Source organism: Bemisia tabaci, chromosome 1, assembly GCF_918797505.1.
Source record: "Bemisia tabaci chromosome 1, PGI_BMITA_v3".
Lineage (NCBI taxonomy): Eukaryota > Metazoa > Arthropoda > Insecta > Hemiptera > Aleyrodidae > Bemisia > Bemisia tabaci.
In genome coordinates this window covers 50,381,237-50,403,504 of record NC_092793.1, presented here as the reverse complement: position 1 = coordinate 50,403,504, position 22,268 = coordinate 50,381,237, and the positions used below count along the sequence as shown (strand labels likewise).

Here is a 22,268-nt window from a genome sequence, read left to right as displayed (position 1 = left end):
TCAGTTGCTGTCTCCCAAACTATCCGCTCCTATTTTACTTTTTTAGAGGAGACCAAACTACCATCATGACTTGAAATTTTCACAAAATATTCTTTACATAGAGAGGGAAAATCACCGATGTTTTCAAAAAACATGTTTAGTTGTTTTACATGTAGAAAAGAAGGTACGACAGAAAGTCTACAACGTCGTAAATCGAGAGATGCATATGAATCTCACCATCTATATATATGTTTTGATCATCACGGTAAATACGGGATCGTGTAATCAGAACTCTCTGAGTGGAGCGTGGACATAATCTGCCCGTGTTTCATCGAGGATGATTCTATTGTCCAACCAGAAGATATCACACTGATTTGATTCGTAGAACGTCCTGTATGCTGAGTTTTATCGGAGAATGTATCTCTTTCATTTTTGAGGTAGCCGGAATTTTTGGTGAGTTTTGGATGTTTTCTCCCGAAAAGGAAAGGCTCAAGATCCAGATTAATGAGTTGACTCTCCTTCTCCCACTTATATTGCCAGTGTAGCTTCGTTAATTTCTTCTTGTCTGTGTGCACCATACACAGGGCGCGAAGAGTGAAGTAATAAAATATTTCAATCCCGCTCAGCAAACTGAACCCCAAAAAAAGACCGGCGATACCGCCAAAGGCAACTGTAACAAAAAAAGAGAAAATGAAAGGGAAATTGTTAGACACTTGAAATGACTAGACCATACGCACTTTTGATCATCCATCAACAGTGGCGGTCCAATACCGTGGTTTTAGGAATCGAACCTTGTATTCTGCCGTGCTGAGGAAATTCGCCGTATGAACATTTGAGAGTTGCCGAATTTCCGTCGATAAAATGTGTATTTTTGAGAAAAGTTATGCATATTTTTTCTTGGAATTTCCAGGAACTGCAAGTAAATTGCGAACAACATTATCTGAAAAATTGGAAGAAAAATATTCATGAAGTTTACCAGGAAATTCATGGTTTTAAAATGGAAATTTGGCAACGCCTGAAGGTTCATGCGGCGTTCTTCCATAGCACGGCAGTATTGGCCGGCAGACTAGGGAAAGTAGGATCCTCCTCTGAGAAAGAAGCTCGGGGCAGGGTGCGTTCTCTCTGGTATTTTTTTGTTTTGAATCTTTAAAAAAAAAAAAAAAAAAAAAAAAAAAAAAAAAAAAAAAAAAAACAGGCAGTTAAGTCATTATTGTTGAAGGACCCTATCATTATAAGTTCTGGCTAATCTTGATTTTGTATCTACATTTCGACGGTGAAACCATTAGACCACGTATCTCAGTTTGCGACGTGACAGACTTTTCCCATCATATTTTATTCTTTAGATGTAAAACTACTCAACGTTAATGCTTGAAAAGTGCCGTGTATTTTATCTCTGTGTGAAGAAAAAGCTGTGACAATTTCAAGGAATGATATCGGTTTGTTCGCCTTCATAAAAATAAAATGGAAGCGGAAATTTTTAAACGCCGCAAACGAGACTCGGGGTCTGGTAGTTTCACCGTCGATATTTAAAACGGTCAAACGGGGTGGGATTTTTACGAAAAGTACTCTTTCTTTTTATTAAATGTCCAAGTGCATAATTCTACCTTGCTAGGACATTCAAAGGGAGCGGGAGGAAAGGAAGGCATCATGATACCAACACAAATGGCAAGGAGATAAAAAGTAAAATTCTCGCGTGTAATACTGCTTATTTGAATCATATTTGTGCACTGCAAAGTAAGAAGCTAGAACGGTATTACCAAGTAAATCGACCCATCCAAATAAAACCTCTCGTTTGTAACGAACGGTAGGCCAAGAAAGAAATCCCACGATAAGATTCGGTTGATTTGGTGATGTGAATTCTTGCTGTTTATCTCTAGACACAAAACAAAAACAAAACAAACAAACAAATGAATAAACTAATGCGATTGTTAAAAAACTGGGTAGTATATTAAAAAAGACTTATTGAACCTTCGGTTCTGGTTTGACCTAAATTTTGACAACCGTTTGACGTTTTTATTCTTTCATTATCCATTTCTAATACAACTCAAGATTTTAAAGTTTCATCAATAATTGAAATAGCCTTCATGCACGCTGGGCTTGTCGATTTCCTTTGACATTTTTGCAGTCGTGAATGCATAGCTGAAGTGCGCTCCAGCTAGAATTGTATTTAGCAAATGGGTGGTTTTTATACGAGGATTAAAAATAAACAAGTGGTACGGAATATAACAAAAGAATATGAAGTAGGCGAAACGATAATCCGGGTATCGGAACTTGGCTGTTTTGAAAACGCCTTCAATTGCGGCGTGATACCTCACGCATTCCGGAGAGTTCAAAAAGTTGTATCATTGCGCCTTAGAAATGCGACGGAAGATTACAATTGAAATAGCCTTCATGCACGCTGGGCTTGTCGATTTCCTTTGACATTTTTGCAGTCGTGAATGCATAGCTTAAGTGCGCTCCAGCCAGATGTGTATTCAGCAAATGAGTAGTTTTTATAGGAGGATTAAAAACAAACAAATGGTAGGAAATAAAACATAATAATAGGAACTTTGCAAAACGATAACTCGGGTATTGGAACTTGGCTGTTTTAAAAACGCCTTCAAATGCGGCGTGATACCTCACGCATTCCGGAGAGTTCAAATAGTTGTGTCATTGCGTCTTAGAAATGCGACGGAAGATTACGATTGAGGACACCGCACCAAGAACAGCCTTTAGACGTGTAGGTCGTTATTACGCCCATCTGCTTTTCGGATTCTACTTACCCTGGACTATGGACTACCCTGGACGAATTTCTAAAAGTCGCAATGACAATATGCATTTCCAACTTTACAGCCATCGATGTGCGGTGTTAAATACTAGTAATGTCTTAGCACCGGCTTGATTTTTGCGCAGCTCAAAGCGAGAGGGTTTTCAAACAGACTGGATGCGTTTATCGGGCTTGGAACAAGAACTTATCTTTTATTTAACATAAAATCAAAATAGTCCAAACTTACTCGCCATCAATTTTTTCAACTTCGTAAACGGTGTTTTTGCAACCCAACTCACAGTCACAATTCAAGTCTGTCCTTAACTCATCTGTAACCATCAAGGCAAAACTTTAAAGGGCAGATGCAAAAGAAGTCATCGAGGTAATGTCAAAATAGTTGGTCCCAAATGAATGCACCATTTTCATTTTCACGCACCAAAACATTATGCAATAATAAAAAAAAAATGTAACAAATTCTCTTTTGTACACTCGGACAGGCGGACAGGTATATTGGTGCGTCACAATCCTTGCTCACTGACTCACTGACTCATCAAGTGGATTTGTTACAGATATGCAGAAGAAAATAAGTAATTGATATGCTTCGATTTTCTCTACCAAGTTTGCTTTCTTTTGTGCATTTTTTCACAGGTAAATCCCGTTGGTTAGTTAAACCTTAAACCTATGATAACCTTGTCAAACTTAGGTTTTGACTAGGGCATTTTAGTCAAACAAGTTGTCAAACATTCGGAGTGAGATCTGTTACCGAGTTGACACAGAGGACCTTACAGCACACACACACTTGTGCTTACCGTGCCACGGCCAGTACTCACCGTTTAAACTCAAATCCATAAGTTATCTTACTTACCGGCATAGTCTGCTAAGCAACTGAGGCCCTTCAATGTGCAGTGAGGAAACTCCTCTGAGAAAAGAAAATCATCAATAATTAAAATGGATGTTATGAGTACACATTCGAATTTCCCTTGCTGCTTACGGCACGGACAATACAATAATACGTAGATGGCAAAAGTCTGAAACAAAACAATCTATCGAAGCTGATTTCAAGCTTGTGACCCTAGTGGCACATTTAGTCTCAGAAACGTTTTGGAACCGTGTCGTTGAGCCACTTTATTCTCTTTAAAACGTTTCACAAAAATGGATCAGTTTCACTGGTCACAGATGTATTTTGAAGCTTGATTCTTGCAGATTTGCTAAAAATAATGAGATCCGTCTAAATAGCAACTTTCGACACAATATATTGAACGTGGAACGCTTGAGGATAGGTAAGGAGAGCGATGAAAATTTAATGATAGAATTAAGAGTTAAAAATTACCCCAAATGAATGTAGCTTATATTGCTATAGAGTTTAAGGGTTGTCTCTTGAAATGACGAGCACCTTCACTCTACAAACATCGATAGAGCCCAGTAAATAATGTGTAAATCTGTTGACAGGTTTCATCAACCTGAAGTTCGCCTTCAATTTCGCCATATAGGCAACAAACACACCAGGGAGTGCGAGTAGTTATCTCCTCGAATAAGACAGATTTATCTCCTTCCGTAAATTTTGATGAAACCAGTGGTTGAACAATTCGTTGGCATATTGGCAGTTTTGTCAACTTGAGGTTCGCCTTGAATTATACCATTTAGTCAACAAGCGTACAGGGAGCGCGGCTAGTTATCTATTCAAATATCGTAACACACATTCATCTCGCTCCTCCTGCTTTGAATCCTTTCATTTAACAGGACTGTGCGCTTTTCTTTCCCTCAACAGTCGCTTGGAGAATTGCTGCTCGATAAGTACCGTAATTCAGGATTAATATCTCCAACTACAAAAGTTCAATCAGAAAAATATACCTGTAGGTAATGTGTTAGCGAAAACGTGACGGTAGAGACGTTTCGAAAATAAATCTACTCGTGTGCAGGTGTTATTACATTGTGAAGATACAAAAAATGATTACTTGTTTCTTTGTAGAAAAAGGGAATGCAGTTACATTTACGCATGGAGTATCTCATACGGCACTGAGCCATGCATGCGCTGAAGGTATACACTTTGTCAGTAACTAATTGAATCTCGTCCTCAAATACGCAGTGTCTCTGTTGAATAGAGAGTTGTCGCACATCATCCATGGTGTAGGTGTGTTTGGCACTGAATAGTATACTACGTCTTTGTCCCATCCAAACATGTTGAGGGAAAAATTTAACATCAGGTATTTCATTATTGTTGTGTATATAGATCTGAAAACCCAACGAGGCTATTGTTAATATGATTGATGCCATTGACCTCAAAGTCTTAACTTGAATTCATCAAACGCTCTTTTGATAATTTTATAGCAACATCTTTAGCCAACATATCAATTAAAATGCTAAACTACAATTTTTAAATCATATTAAAATCAATTTATTTACAGAATGCTGAATAGCACTTTTATTAATTGAGTGAGAACGTCTGTATGTTGATGAAAAAAATAGAAAAATACATAATAGCTTGATATCAGTGATTCATAATTAACATTCTCTCTTTAATTTTTTATTTTATTCTTTTATTTATTTTTTTACAAATATTTAAAGCAAGAATCAACCAATATTTTCATTCTGAAAATTTTTTTAAGAATATATTCAGAATCATTCAATGTGACACGGATAAATAAACGGTTTGTTTTCTCAGATTTAAAGAAAATATGACAGGAAGTCAACGAGATCGCAAACCGTGACACATACATGATTTTTTAGTTTCGCCATCGATACAGAGAACACCCTCGGGAGATTTGTTTATTCTCCGCAATTCTTTTACAACTCTCTGAGAGCCAACGAATTTCCAAGCCCATTTATTCATTCATTTACTTTATGTGTTATAAACATAAGCTTGGTGTATTTCTATGGTTTAGGTGATAAATATTTTGAATTGCGTAAATATCTGTTGTGTAAATAAAGTACATAATTGAAATTTGTCGAAACTGATAAAAGTATTTGAGGACCTACCCTCACATATTTTCCGTAAGAATTCAATATATTAAATGAGAGCTGTAAATTTGAATCAGTTTCAAAAATGTACTCTGTTTCGGTTCTACTGATATCATCTAACCTGGAAAGAAAATAAAATAGGCAGTTTATTTTAATTAATTCATGCAACTGTAAGATGCTGATTTCAACATATAAAGCTAAGCAAAATTAATTACTTCGCTTAAAGCGGATCTAATGGGCTACGATTGCATCAAAAGTATAAGTTCCTCTTCGGTTTCCAGACTATTTCAGACATTAAAAGACTACCAGATACTTAGAGTGCAACAACCGCAAATTTAAACACAGCTTTATGAAGCTCTGAAGGCAACAAACTCTTCTTGAAAATCTTATACTGAAATCTCATTCATATTATTGAATTGAGTTCTTTCTTTTCAAAGACATCTTCAACATATTGCAATTTGATGCATAATTTTTTGTCTTGCTTTTTCTCTTTCTCTGCATTCCCCTTTCCTTTCTACTCCTGTCTTCCCAGCTCTCAATCTCTTTTTTCCCCTTTTACGTATTATAGTGCATTCTGTGCGCAAAGATAAGAATAATTGTGCATATTATTCCTCAACTACTGTGTACGCGTGCACGCGCCTATCATTTATTTCTCGTGGTTGTTGGAATACGACCCAAATTCCTATTTTTTACTGTGAGTAAATCTTTAGTACATTTTTGAATAACCGGGTTTCGGGGAAACACTTGCAGTAAAATAATTTTATTTTTAACATTTATTGAAATAGATATGTGAGATAAGTACATCTTGTAGAATAATTACCAAGGCCAATTTTTAAAATCTATTCTTTCAGAATTGAATGAATAACAGAAGCCATTTTCTGAAATAACTGGGAAGAAACCTCTGCAGCAAGCATAAGATTCATCCTTCCACAAGCAATAAAAGTCGATTAAGTCTTCACATCTCAAAACAACCTATACGAACAAAAGAACGCAAGATTTTACAAAGAGCTACAATGTGCAAACAGCCAGAGGCGGACAAGCTCCTGGTGGGAAAAGTCCGTAAACAGGCTCTTTACTTTAAAACTAGAAGCTTCGAAAGGAGGGCATGGATTCGATAGACATGAATCAATGGCTGTGAACCGATCGACGCCAATTCGACCAACAAATTCCGGTGTCCATTCGATCGATTCATGTCGATCGAATCGACATTGTTTTTCGATCCATTCATGTTGATCGAATCTAGACCGTTTTCTTAATAATTATTCGATCGCATCACGTCGATCGATTCATGTCGATTGAATCCATTACCTCCGATTCGTCAAATCCATAACCTACGCTTCGAAAGCGTTCATCGATCAAATTATCTTCATTTTGCAATTAGGAACCAAAATTTCTGGCTTCTTTTAGGAACAACAGTTTCCTTATGCACACGAGTACTTTTACAGATTAGCTAAAAATTTTGGTTCCGAATATCAAAATGTAGTCCAAGTATTCACGCCATTACATCGCTGACCAACTAGGGAGCCTACACGTAAAAGTCGTTTCACTTGCATGCTTTTCTTTATTTCTTTATAAGTATTTATAAAAATATGTAAATGAGGAGAAGGAAAGTAGTTGGGTTTTATGTAATGTTTTTCATTTTAAATGACAATAATTCCAATAAGCTGTACAAAAACTTCAAAACAATCAGTTGAGAACGTCTGACGCCGTTCGAATACGGGCTAGCGGCTAGCGCGCACGGAGCGGAACGCATAGTGACGCCTTACAAGACCGCAGAATACTTCGTGCATTGCGCGTACAGCACGGTGCGATGCGCGCAACGCATAGCGCCTTACAAGTCTGCAGGATACTTCATGCATTGCGCGTATATCATGGTGCGCGCTCAAGTCGTTAAGAAGCCGTATGTTCTTGGTGTAGAACCTACCCCGGTGTACACCATTTCCGAACATTTCTGTAATAGAAATTGGTGGCCTCTGCACTTAATGCCAGGTTACAGGCATAGGTTCATTAAGGTCGTCAAGCGAAATTTAATATAAGGGTAAAAAGCTCAGCTTTATTTAAACATAAATCATGAAAACGTATTGAAAATTATGCTGATGTCACCCACTCGACTGAATATTTCCCTCAAGTTATCTTGAGGTAAAATTTGGTCGTCTTTATATCGTGAAAATCCAGCTAAGCTTTCGTAAGATATGTTTCCAAGATGTATTAAAAAATTCGTGTACTTCTCTAGCAACTCGTCTTTGACGTCTCCCCATCGTCTGAAAAAAACGAAGAAAAAACTTGGATGCAAAGTTTGCGTAAAATTTTAATGTTCGCACACTTTCTTAATATTATTTTTTATTTATGAATGCATTTTATTCACTGACGATGAAAATATATTATCAATCTGAAATAATTCTGCGCAACGAAATGTTTCGTTTACGTAAACAGTTGAAAAACTCATCAGAGTTACGAGCACGATTGCGATGTTCTGATGGAATTGAATTGTGATAGGATAAGATGTCTCTTCAAATTTTGAGAAATGCCTGAGAAGTAAATGACGACATATTCTACGATATGAGAATTTCCATGATTCAAAAGTTTTAGGACTTCGTGCTTTAAAATTGATTAATCAAAATAAAGAATGCGTATCTCCAGGCTTTTAAAGATATTTCCTACGCACAATAAGAGATGATTTTTGCAGTCAAATTGGATATTAAACTAAAATCAAAGTGCTTTGCAATTAGATATTTAATTATCTCAAGGTACTCAGTATTTTCAAGATACTCTGAGCATCAAAAAATTGAGGTGATAAAATAAAATAAAAAATTTAAAAAAAAAATAAAAAAAGGACTAAGAATTGAAAAAAATGCCTTTTCTAGAATTCACAAAGAATTTTTTGGATTGTCATAGGATGTTGCAACTTGACACGAGCATAATATCAAAAAAGTGCACAGTAATTTATTTTAACTTCGATAAACTATTTAAATAATCATAAGCCTTACCCATAAATATATTCGGAGATCAAAGAGTCGTTCACCGTATTTTCAGGACATAAAGTGACTGTTGGAAATGGTACATCCCAATTGTGGAAGTCCATGTCAAGCCCAGTAATGGTGGGGTTGGTCTGATATTTGTCCCATAGCGATGCAACATTGATGGTTACAATAGCAACTCCAGCCATAATGAAGCAAAACCACATAAACCTAATTTTTTTTTTTTTTTTTGAGAAAAATAGAAGTCCAAAATATTATTAAAACTATTGTTTCTGTCTTAAATGAAAGTTCCAAAATTATGAAAATAATCAAAACATTAAGTACAAAGCGGGTTAGCGCGAGCGTTCCAATAAACCGCAGATTCGTATTAAAAACACAGTGGAATTTACATTACAGTGCTTTCATGGCGTGGTGCAGTCACAAGCACAATTTCGGTTATTTCTTTTGCAAATCTGTTTTATTTGCATGAAAACAAAGTTAATGAACCGTTTCAAGTAGCAGAGTGAGCTCTCGGTTCTACCAAATTTAAAATACAGGGCTTAATTGCTATCCTGATTTCGCATAACTGAGCAGTATACTGTTAAAGAGATTGAAGGAGTTCATTTTATTTTAGAAAACTTTCTCTGAGCATAAAACATGTTCGGGATTTGCACATTGATAACGTCTAGCTGTAAAAAAATACTATTTCTAGTTTATATCTTTGATAGTATGCATACCTCTATGATGGAACTGATAATGCACATGTTGTTTTGTTTCTCCAACGAATTAAGATAAAAATTGGTTCCGCAAGGCAAAATGTAGTCTCAGTGTCACAGTTCTTGGAGGTATGAGAGGATGATTATTTCAAGATTTTTCAGGGATAGACTCGAATCAGATTTTATGAAAAAGCATCTACTTAGAGAATGTATTGTTTTGTAATGCCTTAGAAGCTCCTGAGTATATTTTCAAATAATAAGTGAAAATGTTTCGTGCTTACCTTTCACAGAATGGACGCTTAGTTTCCGCAACGTACCTGATGCCATGCAAAGTACTTTTCTCCGAAAATTCTTTTATTTGATAAGACCAACTAGTGCACAACAAATTGAAAAATGACACATCGGTTGTTTTTTTATTATTAATTAATTTACGTTTCTTCATTTTTTCTCAATAAGTACTTTGACAATTATATCACTAATCGACACTTACAACATTATTTGAAGTATTGAACATGCGATACTGTCCTGGCTTGTCAGTTTGGAAAAAAATTGTCCATCAATTATACATAAAATATATGAAATAGATGGTCGCATCGTTCACTTCTCCAAATCTTAGTAATTATAAACGCAATTCCAGCTCAAGACGAAAACAATTTGAGAACTTTTTTTCATATTCTATAAATCTTAATAAGAGGTTACTCGATGATATAACTATTTTGGAACTTCAATATCTCTGAAAAGTCTCGCTCAATGTTCTCAAACAAAAGCATTAAAAAACGTCGAATGTAACTTCAAAAAATGAATGTTAAAAGAGACGTAATTAAAGAGACGCAATTCTTGACCTGCCATCTGCATGTAGGTAGGATGAGACGATTTAAAATGATCAGTCTTTCAGCAAAAGTTAGTGGTACACACAAGGAGGACAACAAAGTAACATGAGCTTGAGCCATCATTGCGTCGTGATTTTTGCCGTCGCTCATAATTTTAGGGTCACGCGATGTGTAGAAAAAGCATGACGACGACCCATTAAAATGCTCCTAATTATAATCCAATTCGGTTATCGTTTCCAAGTATCTAAAATCGATAAATGCGAGAGTAACACCTTTCCATGGGCGGCTAGCAGAGCCTAACTATATATTGTGCTGAAGTTGTTTTGGTCGAACAGGAACTTAGACATCGGAAAATATTAAACGGAAAAAATATGTGACATGCACAGCAAGCCCGGATGTGCCTTAAGGCGGGAACTCCAATTCTGCGCGATTAAACAACCAGTTTAGGTTCAAATACATTTTTCAGTTTTCGATGATTGATACTCTCATGAACATCCTGGGTCAAAATCTTAACCCACTCTTGGAGAGGTTACTTCTGCATCATAGGCAGGTTCGCCACATCCCATCTCGGACCCTGGTAACAGTTTTAAGGTCCGGGCTCCAAGCAAGGAGGGGGGGGGGGGTCCGAGGGGCATCCCCCGAGAAATTTTAAAATTTATACGACTAATCGGACGCATTTTGAAGCTTCCATAAAGAATTTTTCCATCATTTCTGCGGAATAATTATGTTTTTTTTTTTTTTTTTTTTCTACTTTCAGCACAAAATACTTGCGAATTGTTGCATTCCAAACATCTGGAAAAATTTTATTTATTTATTTTTTTTTTTTGATGATATGATACTATTTTCAGTTCTAAGAGGACCAGGCCCCCCTGGACTCCCCCTTCGTTTGTCTATGGCAAGGGATTTGAGCCATGAGCCATTGAAGTCGAGAATGCCCAGACTGGAGACTCTTAGCATCTGACGACGGAAGAAAATGAAACGCAGTTACTAAAAATATCCCTCTGTGCTGAAAATCTTGAAAAAAGATAGACATTTTCAGAGAAGTATATAACTTTTAAAATTCAAGAAGAATTCTACAGTGCCCCAGCGTGTTTCTGAAAATCTATTCACCTTTTGCGACATTTTTAGGGTAAATTTTGCACTTTTTCTTACGAAACAAGGTTTGCATGTGAATTCATAGTGGTTTTTCATGGGTAACACGGGCCCCCTCCGGGGCCCGGGACCCGGTACCAGGGACCCAGTATCCCCCCCCCCCCCCTTGTGGCGGGCCGGCCTTCATGCACGCTGGGCGTGTCGATTTCCTTTGGCTGTTTTGAAACCGCCTTCAAATGCGGCGTGATACCTCACGCATTCCGGAGAGTTCAAATAGTTGTATCATTGCGCCTTAGAAATGCGACGGAAGATTGCAATTGAAATAGCCTTCAAGCACGCTGGCCTTTTCGATTTCCGTTAACATTTTCGCAGTCATGAATGCGCTTAAGTGCGCTTCAGCTAGAATTGTACTTAGCAAATGGGTGGTTTTTATAGGAGGATCATAATTAAACTAGTCGTTAATAATGGAAACAAAATAATATGAACTATTCAAAACGATTACTCCAATAACAGAACTTGGCTGTTTTGAAAACGCCTTCAAATGCGGTGTGATACCTCACGCATTCCGGAGAGTTCAAATAGTTGTATCATTGCGCCGTAAGAATGTTTCGGAAGATTTAAATGGAAATAGCCTTCATGGGAAACGCAAAGAAAATCCAAAAATTGACCCTTTGGGCAGCGATTTGAAGTATAGAGGTATCCGAGAGCAGAAAACAGGAGAGAACCGGTGTTAAAGTTTGCCGGCGCTATTACAGTCATAGGAACAATTGGCTTCAAACGGATACATTATTTGTGGTGCGAAGTACCATACGGCCAGCTGTGGTGCAATTACCTCATTTTTGTCTCCCTCAAGAAAAATTTTTGGCCTACTGTGTACAAGTGTACATGTATGTATTTATTATTAAGAATCGATGGTTACATCTATATACTTGAAGTGAGGCTGTTACCTAAAATTGGGGTGCGAAATTACGCGTACTTAAATTACAAAAACTCATTTTTGTGTGAAAGCAACAGTTTTAATTGATACATTATAATATTTTAAACTCCAGGGAGATCTGACAAATGAGAGTCGGGTATGAAAATATTTTTATTTTTTTTGGTAGTTCTTTTGTCGATGCAGGCCTGAGAGAGCGCGAAGCGCCCTCTGACCGGAGGGGGGGGGGGGGTTTGGCCGCGTAGTAGCCAGGGGGTAAGTCCCTTAGTAATATCTATTTTTCCAGGAGCAAGGCGTAAAAATATTCCATGATTAGAGCAAACAGGCTGAAGATTAATCCGAAAAATAGAACGATGAAGGCTATCTGTAGGTCCGTCATGCTGAAAGATCTGAACGGTTCGTCTGGCCGCAAATCTCTGACTCTTTCAAACCGGTTGTCCGATTCAATTGCATCTCTCTCCCACTTGGTAAAAAGCCCGGCCTCGACACAGCGAATCATGATAGAGTTGATTCGACTTTGATACGTCGAGTATCGTGGAATGGTGAAGGATTGATAGAAGGATAATGCACACTCTTTTATAATATGTATGTGGTAGGACTTATTGAGGATATCGTAGTTGAAAATCTGGTTTTTGTCCAATCTCTCGGCTGTCGAAAGCCAAGTCAAGGCTGCGTCGTTTTCGAAGTAGGAGTCTGTTTTGATCAAAAGCTCGCGAAGCTCTTTGTCCTTTATGTCAGGATGTCTGTTCACCTCGTAAACCACGAAGGAGTTGTTGAGCAGGTCCAATGCGTGTTTGGTTACTTTCGAGCGTGGCGCACTCAACGAGCCCTCTAGAAAGCGCTCCGTCATGCTGGCAAATCTTGGGTCATCGTGGAATAGGAGCTTGAAAAAATTAGCGTTTTTCGTGCTTATGTACGACCCCGACTCGTCGAGCTCTTTGATGGAATCAATGTCCTCGAAGTATCCTCGTTTGCTAAGCAGGGTCACCATTCCACTCTGGAACACAGTCGCGAAGATCATGGCGGACATGGTGACCGTAACGAAAAGAATCTTCCCTGCTCGCAGGTTGCCGAGTAGGAGATGTTTCTGCGCCAGACAGAGGCAAAACTGATAAACGGCCAACACCGAAGACAACCTTTCAAATTTAATTAGATCGCTCTTCGAGTGGCAACGCCTGAACGGCTGTGGCCGTGTCAAACAATAGCGATAGAGCTCGAAAATTATAAAATAGAAAACATAGAGCGCCAGAAGACAAAACCAGACGAACGTTGAGAAGCAGCGAAAAATGACCAGGTACTGAGGCATGAGACCGCGTTGTTGTAGGGTAAAACACAGGTAGATACTATTGCTGACGCCTGTGTAATCGAAATCCCTGGCAGTGATATCACTCATTAGCCCGTAGTTAAAATTGATATCCGCTCGATCCTCGATGAGATCTCCAAGAGCACTGGAATAGGATCCATTTTTATATTTACCCTCTTGGATTCGCCCGTCGGACGGCTGGAAGATCGACGGGGTGAACTTCATCGTGGCGACGAGAGTCTTGAGGAACTGGAAGTTACATCCTCGCCACTTCCTCAGAGCGAAGGAATATTCTATGTACGGTGGCTGGTATTTGAGGACAATCCTTAGAGGCTTCTCGTTCATCGTGAGCCATGAGAAATCGAAGTAAGATGTATTTTCGGGCGAGTAAAACGACAATTCGTCATCGAACGGTTTCCGACGGTAGCAGAGAGTGGCTAAGCAAATGACGGTTTGATGTCCACGAAATAATCGCCAAATAAGGCGGAAAATAAAATGTAACTCTCTGTTTGATTTTTTGTGCACGCTAACGGATTTGTTGAGATCACTTCGGGGATCAGATGCGAGGTCGATTTTCTGCCTATTGGAGAGCACGTGCTCGTGGGTTGCTGTGTTTTCCGTGGATCCCGTTTTTAGGGACGAGGTATTTTTCCATAGCGTGTACTTTTCAATCCCGCTAGAATTCAATAGAGCACATGAAAACTTATCGTACTGAAGAAACAAGTAAAAACTGTGTGCATTCCAAATATAGTTGTTGTAAAATCTACGGAAGGGATTGACGCTGAAAGGAGTCGGTTTTACGGCGATTTCTAAGTCTTTCTCGTCTATAAATAGTTTCACATCACACTTCTCATTCCAATTTCCAAAAATTTTTGAAGAGTTCGATCTTGAATAAAGACAATGATTGGGTAAGACAAAAGATGAATTTTTTCTGATAGTTTGAGTGAGCACTGAGTTTTGTGTTTTCCGGTTGTGTGAGGGTCTAGTATGATTCAGTGGAGTTTCCGACGCACCTTTAGTGGCGTTAAACGGAGGCACAGTGTACATCATTAGATTGAAAATATCGTACAAACTCCTCGTCACCACCAGTACGTTTTTGATGGAATGTTTATTGATGTTTCTGGTCAATTCTGTGTGATGTGAAACAAGGCTTGTGGGGATAGCTTTCGTATGCAACAACTGAGTGAAATTTTGGATTGGAAAATCTTCGTTCAAAGTCACGATGTGAAAAAATGACACATGCGAACGTTCAACAGTAAGCGAGCACAACCTGGCATAGTATAATAAGTTTTTCTCTACGCATGAGGGATCCATCACCATCGTCAGGCCAGTAATTAATAGATTTGAGAACAAAATCAAAGACACCCCTGTTTTACAAAACATGATATTTTAGAGAGTATATGAATACCAACGAGGCTTACTTTTGAAGAATTTTATAGCTGCATCTGAAGTGAGACTTAATGATAGAGGGAAACTACACAGTGCACAAGATTCTGCACAAATTTTAGGTGAAAACTGAAGACAAAATATGCAGCGATAATGTTTTAAACACGGTTGTTTTTACCACTATCAACGTGAAATTATCGTAAATCACGTTGACTTATGCACTAAAAAAAATTAGCTGAATTCAGCGTTTGTAGCACATAATCTATTCTGACACAAAAAAAATATTTCTGACAAAGTATAGGCATGTTAAGTAACACATGACCGGAGTAGGTATAAAAGTATTTGGTTCGAATTTTACTTTCATGAAAAAGGAGTGACTCGCCTGACACGCTCCTTGAAAGAAAATCTTACACCTGCATTCCTCCCAAGTGGATATCATTTCGAGTAAAGTCGTGGCAATGCGAATCATGATGTTGTCAAACGGTGCTGGCTTGGTCAGCATTGCAGAAACACGATGGAAACCTGAAGTATGGCGTGTGGTGTGGAGTAATGTTACTTTCTTTTATTTTTAGATATTTTTTTTATTAAAAGAAATAGGGGGCTACAATCTAATATGTATTAACCCTAATTAGCTTAACTTAGTTAAATGTAATATAATAAGGGGGAGTCAAATTGACTCTAATTATTTATATACATATATCATAGAGAAAAAAAGGAGGTGTTCGCATTTCGGGCATCACGGATTTTTTTTTGATGACGTAGGCCGGTACCGCGACTTTTATCATCGATTTTCTTGGAAATGGTGTAGTTTATGGAAAAAATGCATTCTACATAAAGTGTTTGAAATTATATCATGAGTTGATTTAAGAAAAAAAATCGAACGTTATTGTCCGTTTTCCATACTTCAAATTTCGGATTTTGCTGACCAGGTTGTACCGACCTACGTCACAGGGTACACAATCCTCAAGATGCAAACACCTCCTTTTTGTGTATTTATATAATGCACACTGTACAGTGACTGTACATTGGGATTACGTTAATTGTTGCTACTATGTCTGTTATAACAATAAAATAGTTACAATAATATACATATGCTTGGTCCTTGACTTAATTTTACTAGTCGGATACTGTACAAGATTTTCTAACCCTGCTCTAGAGTCCCTTTATACCCAGAGTTAAGACAACTCGATTATCAGCTGACTGGCAGCCGGCCTTGGCTGGCCATGGAGGCCGAAACGAGTGCACCCAAACGAACGATATTGAGGGATAAGGATCAGGAATCCTGCGATGTCTGTCACACAAAAACAACAACATCAACAAATTGATCGATTAAAAAGAAAATGAGATTGGTTTGTGAATAATTTCTTAATCTATTCTCATTTTGGACCGATGGAAATGACAATTTACTCTTGATAAACCACAATTAGGTAATATTTTCATTATTCTTGTTCACATTCGAGGTACCACCATCTTGATGCACTCGTTTCGGCCTCCATGAGCGAGAACCAATCAGAATTGGATTTTTTTTAGGCCACTTTCAGCCCAACCAGAGCCCAACCAAAAGTGAGTTGTCTTAACTCTGGGTATAAAGGGACTCAACCCTGCTCTAACTGTACCCGTTCATATCAGACAGAGGTACATATCGCACCGAGGGGGAGGGGCATGGGGGAAAATACTAATTTCCGATAGATCTCCCTAAAACTTCATTCAGAGACCAAACACTCATAAGCTGTACCCACCTACGTCATCAAGTCATCAAAAAATTCCAAGATGCCCGAAATGCAAACACCTCCTTTTTTTTCTCTATGCCAAACACTAGTTACTGTGAAGTATTGCATACGCCTACCACCGCTTGGAATCTCCTTTCATACCTCGCAAAAATATTGTTCCTCTTCGTTTGAACAGTATTCAATCATGTCACAGTTTTAACGTGATTTAACTTTTAATTTACCATTCTTTCCCAAAACCGGACAGCGTAATTCTGATGTAGTGTGTAGGCAACACTAATTTTCAGATATTGCCTGCAGCAATTGCATACTGGAGTTTCCCGGGAAGGAGAAGTGAGTGAGATGGGATTCCGCCTTCAAATCTCCGTGTAGACAACATCACTCCTTCAGCGTTCGAATAGTTGCTACATTCGGTGAACCAGTCACGATATATCCTGAGGACTTTAATGGCAGCTCTCTGTCGTGCTAGGTACCGAAAAGAGCAGAAGCTAACGCTGAACTTTTCGAAATCGAGTTTCTTTCAAAATTCGTCCAATCTAATTCTGACAGACTGACAAAAATTTGACAAGTCATTTCCTTCCTGGTCTGTGCTTCTTGAAGAAGAAGAAGAAGAAGAAGAAGAAGAAGAAGAAGAAGAAGAAGAAGAAGGAAAAGAGGTAAAAGAAGGAAAATAAGAAAAAGAGGGAAAAGAAAAAAATAAGAAGAAAAAATCTTTAAATTCACGCCGAGCGCTACTTGGACACGTGTGGAATCAAAAAAACGAAGATAGAGTTCGCACAACAACTAAGGACAAGAAACCAAATATTTTGCTTACCTAACGCGTTGATTTACGATTACCCTAAAATAGACGAGCAAATTAGTACCCATTTGGTTCTTGATGTAATTATAATTTTTTTGTTTAAATGTAATTGTAATATAATTCATAAAGCGGTCCCCTTTCCCAACGTACAATACCAATAAGTCTACGATCTTATCTTTCCATGTGATATTGATGGCGGTTTTATAAGCGATGCAGCGATGATTATGTGGCAACCCCAAATCGTTGAGTCAATAGCTCCTCAAAAATAATTGACTGGTGTCTAGCTCGAGTGATCCAAGTTTTGCCAAGTTGTCCGTAACATACCCTCCGTTCGTCGTTCAAGCTTATGTGAGTCACACCACACACCGGGTGAACGACCTTAATTAATCCCCCAACAAAAAGTATAATTCACGAAGATGCAATAGAAAAAGCATTATTGCCTACCCGCAAGAGCGACGCGAAACAAAATGGTTTACTTAAGTTGAAATAAAAGCTGTACACGTTTGCCATAATTTAATCCGACAAGGTTCGACAAATAACGGAGAGTGTAGGGATTTGTTTTGCGATGCTATGATAACTAAATATCGAAGTCAAAAGGAGGAAAATTGAATGAGTGGGACAGGGCCAGATTTTTCTACTTGCCGCCCATGGGCTGCCTGTACTTTGCCGCCCCCTCCTCATTCGTTTTGAAACATTAATAAAAACCATCAAGTGAACGTGCCAGTGGGGGAGGGGTGCATAAGACGCGCTTACTCGTATTGAGCACATTTTTTTTTTGAAAAGCCCTGTCACTAATAGCAAAAGGTCACGGAACTTTGCGCGAAAGTCAAGTTTCGTAAACCTATCTCTAATGGACAAGGCCTTCCATTCGTAAGAAATGAACGAAAAAATTATGAAAGAACAAACACAAAATTTGGTTTAATGATTTTAACTTCCGCCGCCGACCGCGCCGCGCCGACCGCACCGTGTTTGGCGCAATGCGTGAAGTATTTACGCAGTCTTGTAGGCGCTATGCGTTTCACGCTGACCGCACTGTGTTTGGCGCAATGCGTGAAGTATTCATGCATCCTTGTAGGCGCTATCCATTTCACGCTGACCACAATAACCGCACTGTGTTTGATGCAATGCGTGAAGTATTCGTGCAGTCTTGTAGGCGCTAATATGTGTTACATGCTAATTGCCGCGCTGAGGGCTTCACCTTTTCATCTCAAGTCCTCGTCATCATTTCTCCCTAAGTCGCGCCGTACCAGGCCAAGTTGCGTGTTTGGTTTCTCTCTTAACTCGACTAATTAAAGATGCTGTCTCTTGTATCACTGAAAGACGACAAAATTAGAAATTACCATACTCTCAAGAAATGAGAGATTTCATAGCCTTTCCTCGTTTGTAATTTTTTTTTCTAAATCCGATTTGTTTTTATACCTACATTTAAAATAATTGCAAAATTTGCCGCCTTCTAGATTTGCCGCCATGGGCCGCGGCCCATGTGGCCACCCCCTTAATCCGGCCCTGGAGTGGGATCTGTATTATTCTGTAGAAATTATTAAAAGTAGGAACAGATATTTAATTGCACTAAAAACATGTAAAATAATAGTTCGCAGTAAGAAAGCCTCAGCTGTGAAAAAATTATTGTCATTTAAGGTGATTCGTCACGGTTTCTGGCGTGGTCTAACTGGTGTGTACGATGTATTGCAGCAAATATGTCAAAAATCTCGGCAGATACTGATTTTTTAGCTAAAAAAGGACGATAGCCCTTGCGTGAGAGCCTAAAGAATCATAAGCACATACATATAGCCGCTCTTACAGCGCGCCCGGGCGCGCTGCGACACCTAATCGCTGTTCTTGTCCATCCACTTACAATTAGAGGCAGGCCCGCCACATCCCATCTCGGGCCCTGGTACTTACCAGTTTTCTGGCCCGGGCCCCTAGCACAGAGGGGGGTCCGGGGAGCCTCCCTCGGGAAATTTTTGGAACTTTAAATCTATTTGGACGCATTTTGAAGCTCTTATGATGGAGATTTTCCATCAATTTCTGTAGAACAATTACGCCTTATTTTCAGCACCAAATACTTTCGAATTGTTGCATTCAAAACATCTATAAATTTTTTTTTGAGGGGGGCAGATGATACTTTTCAATTCTAGGGGGAGCCGGGACCCCCTGGACTCCCCTTTCGTACGTCTATGGCAAGGGAGTTGAGCCATTGAAGTCGAGGATGCCCAGACAGGAGGCTCTTAGCATCCGACAACGGAAGAAAATGAAACGCAGTTACTAAAAATATCATTCTACATATTCTCAAAATCTTGAATAGAAAGTAATCTCTAAAAAAGTAAGAAAAATTTTATAGTGCCCTAGCGTATTTTTGAAACTTTATTCACCTTTTTCGGAATTTTTAGGGTAATTTTTTCACTTTTCCTAACGAGACAAGGGTTACACATGAATTCGTAGTGGTTTGTCACCTGCGTCACGGGCCCCTCCAGGACCCGGGCCCCGGTACCAAGGACCCAGTATCCCCCCCCCCCCTTGTGGCGGGCCTGCCACAAATAGAATATAATTTGTCAGCGCCTCATCAAAAGTTCACATGGAAAACCTACTGTCAGTTAAAAAATATCCTGGCTTAAAATTTCTTCACTATACCTATGGGTGTGAAGTTGCTATTTTTGAAGAAGCTGGTTACTTTGTTCCTGCGAAAAATAGTTTTTTCATAACCCGCCATACAATGCTCTGGTTTCTAGCCATCATCATTTTCAAATTTTGAAGATTTGACTGGAATGATTTCCCCTTTTTCTAAGTTTCACAAAAACCGACAGGAGCCGAGATAGCATTTTAGGCCACGGCCGCCATCTTGGATTTACGAATTTTGGAAATTTGACTAGAAATTTGGGTTTTCCGTCGAAAAATACCCCGTGATACCGAGTTTCACCGAACTCGAACGAACAGAAACTGAGATAGCATATTAGGCCACGTCCGCCATCTTGGATTTGACAATTTTCAAGACATTTTTCACAGACATTTCGGATTTTCGAATTTTGAATTTTTTGAATTTTGATTTAAAACGCGTGATACCCAAAATCGAAACTCAGATTCGGGTTTCTCGTAAAAAATCGATGCGATTTCATGTATCGTACCCTGACACCGAATTTCAGAAAAATCCATCGAACAGAAGCCGCAATGGCATTTTAGGCTACGTCCGTTATTTCTGATTTTTTAATTTAAAAAATTTGACTTAAAAGGCGTGATACCCAAAATCGAAGGTTAGATTCGGATTCCTCGTTAAAAATCGATGCAATTTCATGTATCATACCCGAGCATAGCGTGAAGGAAAGAGACGTAACGTAGACATACTGATTCGACCATATGAATGCAACATGGCAACATGGGTAGTGCTCAGTGGGTCAGCGGAAGAGGAAGAATAAGAATTTATCGCGAGGAATTCCTCGGGACGAAACCGAACGCTAAGCGCCGCGGCGGCGTAGTTCAAAGAGAAAGTATGACAGAATCTACACGCGTCGTTAAACCTTTTTCCTTCACGCTATTTTAACATATGATACAAGCAATCTCATCAATTTTTCACGAGAAATCCGAATCTGAGCTTAGATTTTGGATATTACGCGTTTTAATCTATTTAAAATCGTAGGAGAAATTACAGAATTGTCCTTGAAAATTGATCACACATTAGTGTTTTTTTACGTCATTAAACCTCTCTCTTTCCTTCACGCTATTCTAACATATGATACATGAAATCGCATCAGTTTTTCACGGGGAATCCGAATCTGAGCTTAGATTTTGGATATTACGCATTTTAATCTATTTAAAATCATAGGAGAAATTACAGAATTGTCCTTGAAAATTGATCACACATTAGTGTTTTTTTACCCCGTTTTTCTTCCGCGTTACCAGAGGACGTCTGGTAAATTGCATCTTGTAGGTAATTTCATCTTAATTGCCACCTATCCACGATTTTCCTCCTAGAGGAACCCAACGGTCATTATGAAGAATCACCCTAAAGAATCATTCTAAACCAAAAAACTAAAAAAATTCACGGAAATGAAAACAACATATATTGTTTGGGGGAAAACCTCGCATTCAATACAGTTATCGATTTTTGTATCGATTGCGAGGTTTTTTCCAAACCAGTATTCTGCTTTCATTTCTCTGAAGTTTTCCAATATTTCGGTTTAGAATAATTATTTAGACTCATGCACAGGGGCTATCGTCCTCCTATTGGATAAAAATCCAAAATCTGCCGAGATTTTTTATATTATCGATGCGATATATCGCATGCCAGTTTGACCACGTCTCGCGTCTGAAACATTGACGAATCACCTCTTAAATGCTAAAGACTTTTTATACGCTAGGTCCCATAAGTCTAGTCAAACTGACCAGTCATGAATTGCAGCGACTATTTTATGAGGAACTGTGTTATTTAATACGCAAAACCGGAATTAGGGGCTCGAAACAGCCCCTAGAGGCTGTGGAGTCTGCTGCGGAGAGAGCGGGTGGTTATGGCGAGATCGAGAATACGTGGCCAATCGGACGGATTGACTACCTAGAATCTCTAATTTGCCGAATTGCCGAAAGGCGCAAGCGCAACAGATGGCAGGAGATGCTTCGATCCTCTCTATAAGTCGCTCTATTCATATTTATAAGCGCCAACATATTGGTGGTTTTAATACAATACCCTTCCTCAACGCTCTACAGCGCTTTGACATGAAATGAGCACATGAGAGTTACGGGCCACTTGTACGCATGTATGATCTTTCGTATTCAACTTATTTGAAGGCGATTCAAAGCTTTTGGCTCTCTTAACGTTGATTGGCTGGTTGACGACCGAACGGCTAAACAAT

The 22,268-nt window shown here is 38.7% G+C and overlaps 2 protein-coding genes across 2 annotated transcripts; both read right to left on the bottom strand.

The window, feature by feature from the left end:
• Positions 1-5: 5 nt before the first annotated feature.
• On the bottom strand, positions 6-10,787 carry ppk23 (amiloride-sensitive sodium channel pickpocket 23). The gene is made up of 12 exons (XM_072303094.1): positions 9,638-10,787; positions 8,671-8,871; positions 7,762-7,944; positions 6,992-7,019; positions 6,504-6,655; positions 6,410-6,426; positions 5,702-5,880; positions 4,681-4,957; positions 3,591-3,644; positions 2,973-3,054; positions 1,737-1,852; positions 6-649 (listed from the first exon to the last, which is right to left on the bottom strand). The coding sequence occupies exons 1-12, from the start codon at positions 9,796-9,798 to the stop codon at positions 240-242; spliced, it is 1,860 nt and encodes a 619-aa protein (XP_072159195.1). The 5' UTR covers positions 9,799-10,787; the 3' UTR covers positions 6-239.
• A 1,554-nt stretch (positions 10,788-12,341) lies between these two features.
• On the bottom strand, positions 12,342-14,933 carry LOC140226088 (uncharacterized). Its single transcript, XM_072306558.1, has one exon. The coding sequence runs from the start codon at positions 14,896-14,898 to the stop codon at positions 12,487-12,489; it is 2,412 nt and encodes an 803-aa protein (XP_072162659.1). The 5' UTR covers positions 14,899-14,933; the 3' UTR covers positions 12,342-12,486.
• Between the last annotated feature and the right edge of the window lie 7,335 nt (positions 14,934-22,268).